At 38.3% G+C, this 15612-nt stretch overlaps 1 protein-coding gene and 1 long non-coding RNA gene across 3 annotated transcripts in view; one reads left to right on the top strand and one right to left on the bottom strand.

Moving 5' to 3' along the window:
- Positions 1-15612, bottom strand: part of LOC146310533 (uncharacterized) — a 49291-nt gene that overhangs the window by 9317 nt on the left and 24362 nt on the right. The window contains exon 2 of the long non-coding RNA XR_014772302.1: positions 432-577. This is a non-coding gene — a long non-coding RNA (uncharacterized LOC146310533). The remainder of the gene's footprint in view (positions 1-431; positions 578-15612) is intronic.
- Positions 2431-5200, top strand: nkx2.4a (NK2 homeobox 4a). Of its 2 annotated transcripts, none has more exons than XM_084742264.1 (2): positions 2431-2966; positions 3526-5200. In XM_084742264.1, exons 1-2 carry the CDS (start codon positions 2597-2599, stop codon positions 4185-4187), a joined length of 1032 nt encoding a protein of 343 aa, XP_084598390.1. In that variant the 5' UTR covers positions 2431-2596; the 3' UTR covers positions 4188-5200. The 2 variants fall into 2 exon arrangements, with proteins under 2 accessions (XP_084598390.1, XP_084598389.1); XM_084742263.1 differs by having other exon boundaries at positions 3499-5200.

Below are 15612 nucleotides of genomic sequence, written 5' to 3'. Positions count from 1 at the left end.
ACAACTCCCTATGGACTCATGGGACACTATAATTTTTGTTAGCAATTAAGTAATTCTAAAAAGTTTGTGTAATATTTTCAAAGTGAATTTATCAAGAAAGATTGGCAATAACATTAAGTATACTGAAGAATATTAAAAGCGTGTATTTACCTGAGAAAGCACTGTTAGAACACAAAGTATCGCACCGTCCTCGTGCGTAATTCTGAAAACAAGATATTTTTTTTTCCTGGCCATGCAGTCGTCAAGGTGCCACTTATTCGCCTTGGGACTGCAGGGTCAGTGTAAACTGATTTAAATTATATGTTGTGTCATATTTATCAGCAGTTATCATACACTGTGGTTGTATCCTGTAAACACACATGAAGCAGCAAGCTCTGTCCAAAAACAGCCGCAAACACGTTTAACGATTAGATTTCTTTTTATGAACAAACCTTTGCTGGGCCTTCTTCTTCTTCTTCTTCTTCTTCTTCTTCTTCTTCTTCTTCTTCTTCTTCTTCTTCTTCTTCTTCTTCTTCTTCGTGGCTCCTTGGCGCGTCCGTCTGTCCCGCTCCCGCCGCCTTGGCCACATCACATTCAACTGGATACAAAAAAAAAAGTTAACTTGGGCTGACAACAATATTAATGTGGACTATAAGCTGTCTGATAAGCGTTGCATGCATCTAACCAGCTCCAGATTTTTATGGGATCCTAATGTGGAGGGTCTGTGGACCAGGGTCCTGCTCTCTGACTCAGTAATCCACAAGGTTGAGAGGTTTGTCTCATTTACATAATGTTAGAGGTCTGGGCCGAGGCCTAGCTTTCTCTTCGCCCTGAAAAGACAGCAGGCTGCCGCTGGCAAAAGAGTGGAAAAGGCGCACAGAATATTTGAAGGTAGGAAATATTATATTTTTATTCAAGAAATGAGCTTAAGAAATTAGTCTTATTTTGATACCTGTTTTTTTTTAATGACAGCAGTGGGGTTAGACCTGTGACACTCTTCTTGTAAGTATTTCTAGCTTTTGGTCACGTTTTTTTCCATCTATGTCTCTCTGACATCTCCAGCTGACTTTGGAAAACACGCATTCTTTTGTTTTCCTCAACAACAATAAAAGTCCAGCCACTTCTTATTAAATCCGCAACGGAGTCAATCCAGACAAAAAAAAAGAGGAGAAGAAATTCGGCTACTGAAAATCTGCATAAGAATAATGATTTATTACAATCAGGCTATCAAGTTAACCGGAGATTGGTGTTCTTGATATGTCGCTATAATTGATGGCTGACCATGTCACATCTTCAATTGCTCAATTAGGGGCTAGGCGGCTCCTTGCTGCCATGCCACGCTAAATTACATTAGTGGCTTCATGCAGACGAGTGTTTCCTTCCGCCAATGAAGGAAGACGGTAACACGTCTGGAAAATAAGCTCAACATCAGCAGCACACCTGCTCCTGCTGTTGTGAAAAACATCAGAACAAATATCACTGTCATTATGCCTATAAGCGTCTATGAGCAGCATAATAGCTACGCCTTTCTATTATTGGACAGTCACAAGCTATAGATCCATAAGGGACGTGTAATGGGACGCTATATTAACTATTTAACTCGTTATAACAATTTGTAGCAGCTCTTTTCTCTTTTGACCCCTCCTCTGTTGTGTCTCCTTCCTCTGATTCTTCCCCTGGCGCCAGTCAGTTTGCCCAGAGATTACAATGTCAGGTCAAGACTGCATTAATGCGTGGTGACCACACTCGAGGGTTTGAGGCTCACAATATTGTCTCCAAACTGCATTATGTCTGATGAAACAGCTCATCTTTTTTTTCTCAGAAATGTAAAAAAAAAAAAAAGAGAGATGCTTTTAAATTATTTTGACGAGGAATTTGTTTCAAGAAAACTGCAGCTGTATGGTCAGTTTTTGGAAAATATAATCTATAAATCCTGTGTATTATATCCCATTGCCTCGCCTGCTCATGAATGTTAGGTAGTGATATATATACTCACAGGTTGGATCCCTATTGCCGCTCCCTTTTCAGCATTTTGTCATTTGGAGCTTATTTGGACTTGTCCCTCTCTGCTGGGGCAAAATGATGCTTAAGAAGCATAAATGAGCTGGTCATACAACTTCATTGTGCCTCTTTGATGATACTCGGTGGCCCTTATGTCTGTTCAAAGTGCTCTCAAAGTTTCTAGAAAGAGTGGAATTCCCTACTGACGCAAAATAGTCATATGCGGTCAGATCAGCTGATGTGGTTATTCTCACCTGTTATATAGTTGTCACAAAGGACAGAATCATAAATATGGTGCGTCGTTTTATTTGCGTATACAACTTAATATAAAACATAAAGTGTATTTTTTTTCATGAATTATTTCCTAAAATGTCAATGACTATTGTTTGCTGGTTTAGGAGTTTTGCTCCGCCCCCTGTGTTTGTCGTAAACCTGGCTCCTGGCTCCAATAAACCCGGGCTAAGAGCGCCCTGGGCTCGCCTCCTTCTCCAAGGCGATCAATAGGATCTCAGGCGCACTACAAGCACTCTCTTACGTAGACATCCACCAAGGAGAGAGCCGATACAACAACACGGTTGATCTGCTCAAACACAAAAATCTACCTGCTTTCTGAATCATGTCGTTGAGCCCAAAGCACACAACGCCTTTTTCAGTGACAGATATTTTGAGTCCAATCGAGGAGACCTACAAGAAGTTTAGTGGCATGGACGGCGCAGGGAACCTAACCTCTCCACTGGGAGCCTACCGACAGCCTCAGGTGTCTCAGACCGGCATGCAACAGCACTCCATGGGCCACAACGCCACCGTGGCCACCACTTACCACATGCCGCACACCGTCTCCCAGTTCTCCCACAGCGCAATGGGGGGATACTGCAATGGAAGCATTGGCAACATGGGAGACCTCCCGTCGTACCAGGAAAGCATGCGGAATAGTGCAGCAGCAACAGGGTGGTACAGCGCCAACCCAGACCCCAGATACTCTACAAGTAAGTTTTTTTACTTCATTTATTTATACTTTTATCGTTTTATTTCATCGACCATCAAAGCATTAAATTGACATTTCGGGAATGAGAGGGGGAAACGCTAAAGATTAAGCATGCATCGCTTCATACAACATTTAATTTATACATGGGGGGGTTCTGATAAATAAATATTGTACACTATTTTCAGAATTATTTAATTTAAAAATACTATTTTATGACTATTAAACTGAAAAGGAGATCATTCTTTCAAGTCTGGCTCGACTTTTTTTTTATCTTTGGCATGAGTAAATATTTAAAGGCAACATTTTATTATCATTATTAGTATTATTATAATACTTATTATTATTATACTTATTATTATACTTATTATTATTATTATTATTATTATTATTATTATTATTATCCATGTTTTTAAAGCTGGTGCTCTCTAACTTTAACATTAATTATAACAGCCAGTAATAAAGACTACTTCAGGCGAAACAGTGTTCTCCTCTTCTGTTTATTGAACGCATGTATATGTATGTATATTTTTAAGTTTCTAGATTCATGGGACCTTCCACAGGTATGAACATGACCGGCATGGGGGGTCTCACAGGAATGGCGGACGCCACCAAATCCATGCCAGCTCTGCACGCAGCGCCCAGGAGGAAACGGCGCGTCCTGTTCTCGCAGGCGCAGGTCTACGAGCTGGAGAGGAGGTTTAAGCAGCAGAAGTACCTGTCGGCGCCCGAGAGGGAGCACCTGGCCAGCATGATCCACCTGACGCCGACCCAGGTGAAGATCTGGTTTCAGAACCACCGGTACAAGATGAAGCGTCAGGCCAAGGACAAGGCGGCGCAGCAGCTGCAGCAGCAGCAACAGGACGGTAACCTGTGCCAACAGCAGGCGCAGTCCCCGAGGCGCGTAGCCGTGCCAGTTCTGGTGAAGGACGGTAAACCGTGCCAGAACGGCTCGAACACGCCGACGCCGAACCAGCAACAGGTACAACAGAGCCAGCAACAGAGCCAACAACAGAACGGGGCCGGAGTCGTGCTCGCGTCCCCGACCAGCAGCCTCAGCCAGCATCAAAGCCAGCAGCAGGTGAACGCGTTGGACCTGGAGGAGATGTCGCCCAGCCCCCCCTCACTGCACAGCCAGCTCAACATGGCCCAGATAGACACTTCTGCTGTAGATTACACCAGTAACATGGTCAGCTCAAACCTCCTCTACGGCAGGACGTGGTAGGACTTCATACAGTTTTTTCTATGTGAACAACCTGCGGATGAGCCCATGCAACACACACACAATATATATATATATATATATATATATATATATATATATATATATATATATATATATATATATATATATACATGTAACATTTCAGCAGTATGAAGGCTGAAAATGTGGGCCCTTTGGTGTTGGAGGGGACTCGGCGCACACACAGAGGCGCACCAGCTGATCAGGGCACATTTTCTTGACATCTCTGAGAGGGGAGTCTATTTTTGAACATTACAGAAATGGCTGCCCTTGAAAGCAATTATGTCGTTTCTGGACCTTTTGTAATCCATGTTTTGGACCTTCCTCATGATGTTTAAACGTAGTCTATGTTGTTGAAACAAAAAGGAATGCTGCTTCACTTGAGTGCGGACTGGGGCGGGGGGTGGGGGGGAAGGAAAGGTGGGATCAGGTCTGAAGTACACTAAGCCACCACTCCTTATTTGCGGTGATAACCTGGTATTTTATCATATTAATATTGTAAACTAATGTATTCATTTAGACTTATTAAATAAAGTAGGGACTTGTATATTTGGCTAACACACAAGAATGCGTTTAACTGTATAATAATCGTTATTGCGTCCACTTTTATGTTTTCTTTATTCTTTTGTAAGTTAAAAAGGAACAAATGCGTGATGGCTGCTGTATATGTTTCAAAAAACCAAGTGAACGTTAACAATAAATAACTTGAAGTGTGAGAGATATTCCTGAAGAAGTAATTTTTTTTTTAAAGGGATCTGTTTTGGAGTGCATTTTCATTATGTTGTGATTGAGACCAAATTGAGCTGGAAAGCAAGGTCGATGAGGGAGCCAGCATTGTTCAGGTGACATTTTGGAGGGCTGCCTTTCATGGAGGATGTCTGCAAGACTCTGAGACCGGGAAACCACCCTTTTAAAAACACCAACATTTTACAGCAGGTTTAATATTAACGTTAATTTATGAATTCATACATTAATATACTGCAATCCTTTTTTTTTTTAAACAAACTCTTCAAACATAGTGATCTCACTGTGTTGAGTAGGCCCAGACCTTGGTTTTGTCGCAGTATAATTGGTCAATTTTGTTGTGAATGCGAGCTTCCATAAAATACACAATGATACCAATTATTGTGAGAATTATCTAAAGGAATGGAGTACATGCCTCGTATTATTATTATACTGAATTAAAATAAATTATACTGAAGTTATAAGATATTATTATTATTATTATTATTATTGTTGTTGTTGTTGTTGTTGTTGTTTTTGTTATTATTATTAGTAGTAGTATTATTATGCCCAGGCCTCAGTCGCTGTCGCTTTGCTAAATTATAAATTCGAACATTTCAAAATAAAGGCTTCTGACGTTACTTTAAAATCAAAGACAAATAACATAAATATGCTTTGTAATTTAATTTTGTGAATTTAAATTATTTAAGACATTTTATTGAAATTCCTCGCACTTTTCTTTTTTACTAAAAACGGAATTTGAGCCCAAGTGAAGCTGAATGGAAGATAGTTACGTTCTTGACAGCATTCATATTTAGGATTAGCGCACTGTTGGCGATATTCAAATGAGAATATGATGCTTTCATATAAAATAATCGTAATATCTCAATTCATTCAATCATTCATTATAATTTTTTTCAGTTTTTAGTTTTAATCCAATTCGTTATATTTTCAGATCTAATCAGGAATAGTTAAAATACCGAATAGTTAATAAAATATGATAAAATATACACATCACAAACATAATTACAAAAAAAATCAGAGAATGCCCCTAAAGTTAATGCAATTACTGCAAGTGTTTACTTGCTGTTATTTGGTATATAGTGTATATAATAACTGTATAATATATTGCATATCATATATAGAGTTTAATTTTAAAAAACAAACAGTGATATCAATATTTTTTATGCATTGAAAGATGCTGGTCCAGTGTTCAAAACACCCTGCAGCACACATAGTTTCTTTGTCATTTACACACCCACTCACATACAATATTCACACACACACTCACAGACACACAGACAGACAGATAGACGAGCCTCATTCTGATCAATCTCTTTAGCAGATGAATGATTTGTGCAAACAAACTCCAAAGTGTTTAAGGTCATCACTTAGCATCAGTGTCGGTTCCCCTCTTGCTTCTGTCCTCCAAACCCTTTTTTACACAAGCATGTGGCTGATAATAGGATCTAACATTTCATTTCCTGTGGTCATTTAAACACGTTTGGAAATTACTTCTCAATCCCTCTTGCTGATGACACCCTGGGATGATGGTGATGATGATGATGGCTATCAGTGTGTCTCAATGGAGACCTTGGAGAGCCCCCATTTCCAACCCCTTCACATACCTGGCAGCTGTATGTATATGTGCTATCATCCCTACACTCGAAGGAAGCATCAGAGCCAATATGCACCTGACATTTGGAATTGAGCGTACGGCAACTCCATCAGAAGGGAGTCTGATAAGAGTATTAAAAAGAGAAATGCATTCCACAATATACACTTTGATGCTGCAAGATGCTGCTGATAGATTTTGTGTCTAAATTGAGGGCATGAATGAGCTGTCAACAAAGATTTTGATGGTGTACCACATGAAATGAAAGTGGAGGTGAAGCCATTCTTTTCTCTTTTCAATAGCCATAGTTATGGCGCACTAATAGGCTATGCTTGGTAATCACTGGCTATTGTGCCTGTTGCTTCTCTCAGTTTATTGGGGGGTGCCTCTCTTTGTAAGGATATATGAGACAGGCTGGGCACTGTAATTGGTGCTGGCATCATCATGTCTGTCTGGAAAGTTTCGCTACTGTGTGGTGTCACGTTCATGTTTGTTGTTGCAGAACCAGCTTTAAAGGTTTTTAACCACATCTGCATCCACACACATGTGCACATGGACAAATACATGTGTCTGTGCTCATGTGCATGCACACACAGCCCACATTCACATACACAAACAAAGCAACCGAATACTCATACATTATATAAAATTGCCTCTATTACACAAAGCGGATATTTCCTGTCTATCACTACCTCAATGGCATACATAGTCTTAGCATATAGGCCATGAGGTGGAGGATAATTTATTTCACTGATGTAAAGAATTTTGAGACTATTCTTCTCAGGTAATTGCAGGTTGCACTGCATAATGTGAATGTAGAAGGAAGCCTTGCTTCAGTCTCTGCAACCCCATCACCACCACCACCCCCCACTCCCCAACTCCCTTCCTCCCCATTATTCTACTTAATATGTCAGAAGGTCTGATCGCAGAGAAACCTTTTCAAGTCCTATTGATGTGTTCCTCAATTGACCATGGCGACCTAGCAACCTAGAGAGCGCTAATTGGCAAGGGCTTAACATCATTGGCTGCATAGTTTAGACAGAAACATAGGCCAAACATATAACCCTCATCATACACAGTATACTGATTTTTAGATTGCCCGGTACAACAGGAGAGGAGGTTGTTTGGTGTTGTTGGTCTTAAATAAAAAAAAACAAAAAAACAAGCATAATGTGGCCTAGCATCTGAATGGAATATAGTGGTTGAGCCAGATTTTTGCTGAAGATACGCAGGTAAATATGGGAAAATGTGGCTAAACTTTCATGTTATTTATGATATTTTGTATTATAAAATAAACAAATACATATGAGACAAAATTAGACATTAAAGGCACAGTATGCAAGTTCTGCCGCTAGGGGACTCTCAGAAACAATAACAAAAAACATAGTTTGATGACCTTGTAAAGTAGTCAGGGATCATCAGTTGAGCTGTTTTCTTCATTGCTAAACAATTGCTAGTGCAGAAAAAAAAAAAATCTATCTGACATGATTCAGGCAGAAATCTTGTTCACAGACGAGGTAATGTATTGACGTTTTATTCACATTCCATTTACTTATATTTGTTAGTTTTTCTATAAATGTTAGCATTAACTTGAATAAATTGCAGATTTCTCTGTGTTTGAACATTGTTGGAAACATGTGGGATAATGTGCATAAACAGATCAACAAAATATATAACATACATCTAGTGTTTTTAGATATTTTAATGCAGAAATGTTACGTATTATAGCTTTAATGTGCCAATTATTTTCATGATTAATCATTTAGTCTATAAAACAACAAAACTTGTGAAAAATACTCATCACAATTTCTAAGAGTCCAAAGCAACAGCTTTGATTGCAGAAATCATATCCACAGATAAGGCGATGTATTTAAGTTTCATTCATGTTACGTTTAGTCACGCTTGCAGTCTTCTTTCCTCATGCTCTGATATATCCAATGTTTCCCGTGTTTTCCCAGAAGTTATTGCAACTGGCAGCTAGTAAGAAATGCACCATTAACTTGAACGAAGTGCAGATTTCTCTATGTTTGAAAATTGTTGGAAACATTTGGGATAATGTAAGTACACAACTCAATAAAGTATATAACATACATCTAAGGGGTTTTAGACATTTTAATGAAGAATTTTTTACATGCTATACCTTTAAAATGGCAATTATTTTTACGAGTAATCATTTAGTCAATAACAATTCAAAAATTGTGGAAAATACTCATCACAATTTTCTAGACCACAAAGTGTGAAATTGTAGAAATCATGTTCATTGACAATATAGTGTAATAAAGTTTTATTCACGTTATCTTTATTCATGTTTGCCAACTTCCTTCCTCACTCTCTGATGTATCCAACATATCCCTCCATGTTTTCCCAGAGGTTTTAGCACCTAGCAGCTAGCAGGAGACATATTGCTACCTTGGAGAAATTGTGGATTTGTCTCTTTAAGTACACAGTTCAACAAAATATCTAGCATACATCTAGTGTTTTTTATACATTTTAATGCAGAAATATTATGTATTTTTAAATCAGGAGTAATATCTCCCACAGTTTACTCCCACAAGTTCCACCGCCTCCTCTCTCCTTCCCTCCCCAGAAATAGTCCCCACATCTTGCCCCATGTGAAATGATTAGTGGAGGCGAGGTTCGCTTTTCATTTCACCGTGCGAATGAATGCATTGAATTGGCAAGTTCTGAGAGACACTGAGCGAGATTTTAATTAGTGTATTGCCCTCGCATTCTGCCAAGGAGAGACAATCTTTCTCTTTTTCTGCAACGAATCTGTGCCTGCTGAATTTTGTTTGGTTTCCACAGAATGAGTCACTGCAAGTCTGCAAGTCTCTGCCCCAGGGAGCAAAAAGTTCCCTAATTCCAGTCATTTTCAAATGGAAAAAATAGCCTGCAAATAATCATCTTCCTACAGAGTGAAAAAAAAACATTTCAAGAAGGTCATAGGACTCTGAAAGCAATTCTCACTCTAATAGATTTCCACGAAATTAAATACATGAAACCACATTTTTACCGTTGCCTTTGGTTTGACGATAACATGGACTCAAATGCACACACACACGTGCACACACGTGCACACACTCACACACACAATAATGTAGTATTCCGGGACTTGCACTGGCTAATTCCATTGCTTACTATGAATACCATTTTAGCAATATGAGGCATTGCAGGGCCAAAGCAACCTTTTGAAGACTATTCACAAATGTCTGTAGGAGGGGGGCAGAGGATGAAGGATGGAGGACCAGGTTAGGAGTGTGTGTATGTGTGTGTGTGTGTGAGAGAGAGCGAGAGAGAGAGATGGTGGGGGTGGTGGGGGTGGACAGCATCCCTTATTAGAAAACCATGTCACATTCTCTCCTGCGCCGGCCGGACTCGCTGCGCTGCCAGTAATCCCCCCTCCAAGTCCCCCTATGCATGTTATTCAATTCGCTCATAAGTAGTTAGAGAAACTGTTTTCAGTTGCCACTAATAACTACTGACCTCCAGTGACACAGGCCAACAATAGGTTTGTCAGGCCTGAAACGCACAACCAAAGAAGCTGATTAGGAACTCAAGAGGTTTGAAGCAAGAATCAATGGCTGCTCTGTCCTGCCACGGTGCTTCCAGCATGGCACTGATGATTGCGGGACCTCCATTAGTTATGCCTCATTAAGTCCCACAAACTCTTCTTTAAGAAAATTAGTTTAGCCAATTCTAAAATCTATTACGGCTGGCAAGCCCCTACTGAGGTGCCACTGTGTTTAGACTCCAAGACAGGGGAGGATGGAGAGAGACCTGATTTACTGTGTAATAACTTACTAAGACATGTGTGAGTGCCTGTGGCATTATGTAAACACATTACACTCAGTCTTTCCCTCCTTTAATATTGCTACATTAACATTTTAATTTTACAGTACACTAATAAGACATGACAAGTCATATCAAATTAGAGGAAAACTAGATAAAATGTTCTTTATTACACAGTATTAGAGATTAATAGACTTTACTGGAGGGTAATTAGAGACTTATTACTTTAGTTTACAGTACAGTTCTGTTATAATCTGCCCCTAATGACCCCCTAATAAAGTCTAATACGGGTCTAACAGTGGGGAATAATAAACTTTACTTTACAGTACTGTTCTGTTGTAATGTGTTCATAATTTTTACCATCTAATAATAACCTTAAAAGGGTTTAAAACTGTCTAATAAAGAAAATATTTCTATTTTTATCCAATTTAAAATGAAGTACAACTGTTACATCTTGTTAATGTACCACAAAATAAAGTGAGAAACATATTTATAAATATTTCCATACATTTCGACGTCTCTCCTTTTCTGCATACACAAACCATATACCATCAGATATGTGCGATGAGACTAAACAATAATAGGAAAATCAACATCAAAACACTATAACCACAGGGAATTTAATGTGTCTGCACGACCATCATTTCAGGAATTCCACAAGAATGTGCTTTCATACAAAATGTGTGACATATTTCTGAACCCTTTTTAAGTAAAATGTATGTAATTTTGTAGATTTTATCACTCTGACCTTACTATGAAAAAAGGGCAGTGAAATGGGACAGTGACTTAACTCAAACACTGAAATGGCTGTAGGCTGTAAACATCACTAACCAATGTTTTTCACAACATGAAGGACAAGCTTCTCCACAAGAGATTTGTAAGCCATTCAGAATACTCCTGCCTGTCTGTCTGTTACATTGGCAGGGCTACACATGATATAATTATACTCCATCCTTGGAATGGGTTTCAATCTGCCTGTGACGGCAAAAAAGAAAATCAAACAAGCATAAAAGACATTTAATCATCACCTCCAAATACATAAAGAGTTCAAGTAAAAAATGAGTAAGAAATTGAGTTTTTGTATTCAGACATATGAACAGACACATTTACAGGAGTAAAGAGTTCATCTCTGTCCTTCACAATACTTGTCTTTACTTTTGAACTAGCAAGCAGTTTTATCCCAGCTCACCGTTGCCACAGTAATGGCCAGCTGCCAGTCTGCGGATTACTGGTTAATAGGGCCAGGGCTGAAGAGCAGTTCAATGAAGGTAGGCAATGGATAAGATCAGTGTGTGTTGGCTAGGGCAGAGTCATCTATGTGTGCCTACAAGTGTGTGTTGCTTTGTTTTATTTCCTTTTATTGTTCCTTTTGTTCATTTATATAAATAGAAGTGAATCTCAACATCAGTATTCACTATTTAGATACACACAATAATGCATTTTTATTTGAGATGAATAAATGTGCATGCATGCTGCAAACACACAACACAAGGGAGTCAGAAATCGTGCAAGTAAAAAAAATGCTCAGGAAAATTCAAGGACAACGCTTTAAACATGCTTGTTGGGGAAAAAAAAATAAAAAATGCTCTCAGAACTAGTTAATGGGGGGCAATGATCCAACAGCAAACATCCAAACACACACACACACACAAACACACACACACACAAACACACACAAACCGACATGAATGGCAAAAGACAACAGAAACAGCCTCCACTCAGTAGCTACGTCTGTCAAATTAAGCCCAGAAGGACATAATCGTTTCTTCAAATATAACATTCTGTAATCTGCCCCTTCCAAAACACACAGGAGTCTCAATATGACTGTCCCAGAGGGCCACGGGGGCCAAAGAGGACCACCCACTTTCTTTTCAATTATCATCTTGCAGCAACCTGTCTCCTCTCCAGCATTCAGCAGGAGACACTGACTGCTCTCCAGAGGGAATTACAATTAGACTGCTGTTTGTCCCTCGAATAAACTTCCAGACTGTAGGCGACAATCTCAACTCTGTAGAGCATGTGACCCCGTGGACAAACAGGATTACGCCCCAAATCCTATGTTCCTTTACTCTCGCCTCTCCTCCCCTTGAGTCTCCATGGTCAGGGGGGTCTCAGGGTGGAGGCAGGGGAGGGAATGTGGGGACGCAGCTTAATTACTTGCAAATACACAAATTATGTCATTTGCAAGTGACATCAATATAATTTCATAGCCATTAACTGCATTAAGTTTGGGTTATTTAGCAGAAAAGTTGGGCAATATATAGACATTATAATGATATGAGATTAGGATATGAGATTAGATGTCTTCTTAGATTTTGGACGTTGTTAAGATGATATGTCATAAGTGTTGTCTTTTCCTGCTTTTAAAGGCTGCTTCACAGTAAAGTGATGTAATTTTCTGAACTTACTAGATTGTTCTTGCTGTTCTGTTATTTGTATTTTATCCACTTAGAAATTATATCCAAATTAATGATGATATGATTTTTTTAAAATCAAAAGTATCATTGTGTTAATATTTTCTGAAAGCACAAATAGTCATCCTTACAATATTGTCAGAATAATGAGACTGAGATATTTGGTCAAAAATATTGTGATGTCACCCAGCCCTAATGGTATGTTATTTTACAGAAAATGTGCATATCGAGATATATCATGGAATAGACTAAAAATATCAAGATATTTTTTATAAGCCATATCACCCAACCCTATTTGGAGGGATTAAGTTTGGGTAATGTAATTTATGATAAAATTCCCAGTTAAACTGGGCACTGTACCCCCAGGATTTACCAACTTAAATTTAAGACTTTAAGACCTCTTTAATACCACTTCAAATGAAATTTTATGCCAACATCATGACCATACTGGAAAAGTCAGTATAAATTTTAAGCCCTATGCACCAAGTACTTGAATTTAATAATAATAATAAAATAACATTTTATTACAGTACTTACATTCATGTTGCAGAGAATAGGCTTAACCTGTGAATATTTTACATTCTGTTGCTACTTACGGTTAAAACAACACTTGTCCATGCTGAGGCAGCTAGCTAACGTTAGCTTGCAAGGTGCAAGATGTTTTATTTTTTATTTTCTTTTGTGACAACTGACTGATTTGCACCAAAGCTCACATGCACTTTACAGTCAACAGCATGAAGCAAATCTGTTGGGAGACAACCAAAAATGTATTTCTTTCTTCATTTTTTTCCTGCGAAATAGTGGATAGTTTTCCTGTGACCTTTCATATTAGTTTTGAGTATCACAATGTACCGGTATTGACCGTAACCCTGATATTTAAAAAAAACAAATATTGGTGATCAATCATGTTAATAAAATAAATATAATAATATCATCAGACCTTGTAGATGATTTGTTTATCAGTTTACCTGGTTGCATTTCACTATCCATTAAGTGTAATAGCACTTTTTGAACGTTTTTTGTTATTGTGTAGTTATGGTTACAGACTCTCGCTCCACTTGCCTACAGTCATATTATGAGTGTAATTAATTTTCAGAAAAAACAGACAAAACGCACAATCAACAAAATAAAGATTAACCTGACTCAAGTTTTCTAAACTGTAAAAATAAACTCTTGAGTGAATTTGAAAGGACAGTTGAAGTAATTTTGTAATGTTTCAAAACAAACTTTTGTAGTCAAATAAACTTGATATTAATTCAGTTTCACACAATAAAACATTTTCATTAAACTTAAGATATAAAGTTGAACCAACAGCTCTAACATTACAAACAAATTTGTCATTTTCACTTTCTCAGTTTGAAGAGTTTTTATCTATCAAACACTGCATGCTGGGAAGTCTGCTAACATCCTGATCGTGTTTTTTTTTTGTTTGTTTGTTTGTTTTTTTTTAGAAAAGTGTGAGTTATTTGAACTCCATATGGTAAATTCATTTAACTCATCATCTCATGTCAAAAGACTTCAAAGTTAGAATGACTAATGTTCTAGAAATTTTATATTTTTTGTAATTAACTTGAATAATGAAAACATGTATAAGTTGATGAGAAAAGATTCGTTGATTGCACCAAATTCCTGTATATGTATATATATATATATATATATATATATATATATATATATATATATATATATATATATATATATATATATATATATACACACATATATATATATATATATACATATATGTAGATATACATATATATATATAGGTTTTTTTGTGATAGCCTGTATGTATGTGCATACTCCTATAGTTTCATACAGGAGGAGAATATGGGACATTAGGAGCATATAGTACATAGTATATAGTACATAGGACATTAAAACTGACAGTTTGCCTCTGATCTAAAGGTCAGCTCAGGTACATTAAGTCCATAGTTTTGGTTTAGTACAGTCAAAAAATTTGTCATTTTTTGTCACACAAATCTGGATGAATTGAAATCTACAACATTTTTCTAATTTGGTTGCACAGTGACATGTAGTAATCAGCTCAGTAATGTTCATTAGAACTCAATTTTAATGAAAAAAAAAGTGTGGTATTTTTTCTAAAAGTTTGGTATGGTATTTTAGTTGATGAATAGATTTTTGTGATCCATTGATTTCAGTGTTGAAAAAACAAGGACAGTCTGCCTCTATTGATCCAGCAGGCTAACATCAGTCTATTATTTACTTGTAACTTGTATCTTCTGTGTATTATCTGTCCATTAAAACCTCATCAGTGCAAATAACAATCACACTGAGAATTTGTCTCAGGGACACCAATTAGGGCACAATCCACATGGGACAAAGGCTCTGTTTCAGTTGGGAGTCACACTGGCCAGTGGATCTGTTTATTGCCCCACTGCAGCCAGCTGGTCATACGAAGGCACAGAAAGGCTACATTGACTCCACCCTGCAGGGGGTAGTGGCACAGCAAAAGGGAAATGGGACTCTTTTTCAACTCTCCTCTCCACAATGCAGCACACCCAATCAAAGAGCTCCAGACCCTTTTGTGGGGGTGGTGAGTGGACAAGGGAGGGAGGCAGGGAGGCAGGGACGGTGAGAGGGAGAGAGGGAGGGGGTGAGTTTGGGCTGCCAACCCCTCCTCTTCCTGCTGCTGTCCTGCCTGCCTGTGCGGCCAGCCACACTTCACAGCTAATTAGCGGTCAGATCCACTGGCCCCTAATCAGCAGGACATGTTAAAACTGCCCTAATCAGGCCTAATCCTGGCTTTGTGTCACACACACAGCCTTCCCCTGGCTACTTACTCCGTCTGGTGTATTGATTAAGGCAACATTTGGGGATTTGATGGTCAATACACTGCAATCTG

The sequence above is a fragment of the Lutjanus erythropterus genome, chromosome 18 (assembly GCF_056507025.1).
Source record: "Lutjanus erythropterus isolate fLutEry1 chromosome 18, fLutEry1.hap2, whole genome shotgun sequence".
Lineage (NCBI taxonomy): Eukaryota > Metazoa > Chordata > Actinopteri > Lutjaniformes > Lutjanidae > Lutjanus > Lutjanus erythropterus.
Note: the sequence above shows the minus strand (reverse complement) of the source record. Positions and strands in the feature narration are given on the sequence as shown.

What these genes read in the sequence shown, in the direction of transcription:
- nkx2.4a (XM_084742263.1), top strand. Translation starts at nt 2,597, where the DNA reads ATGTCGTTGAGCCCAAAGCACACAACGCCTTTTTCAGTGACAGATATT. An exon ending in AGACCCCAGATACTCTACAA is followed by an intron (nt 2,967 to 3,498) that starts GTAAGTTTTTTT and finishes TATATTTTTAAG; the next exon opens with TTTCTAGATTCATGGGACCT.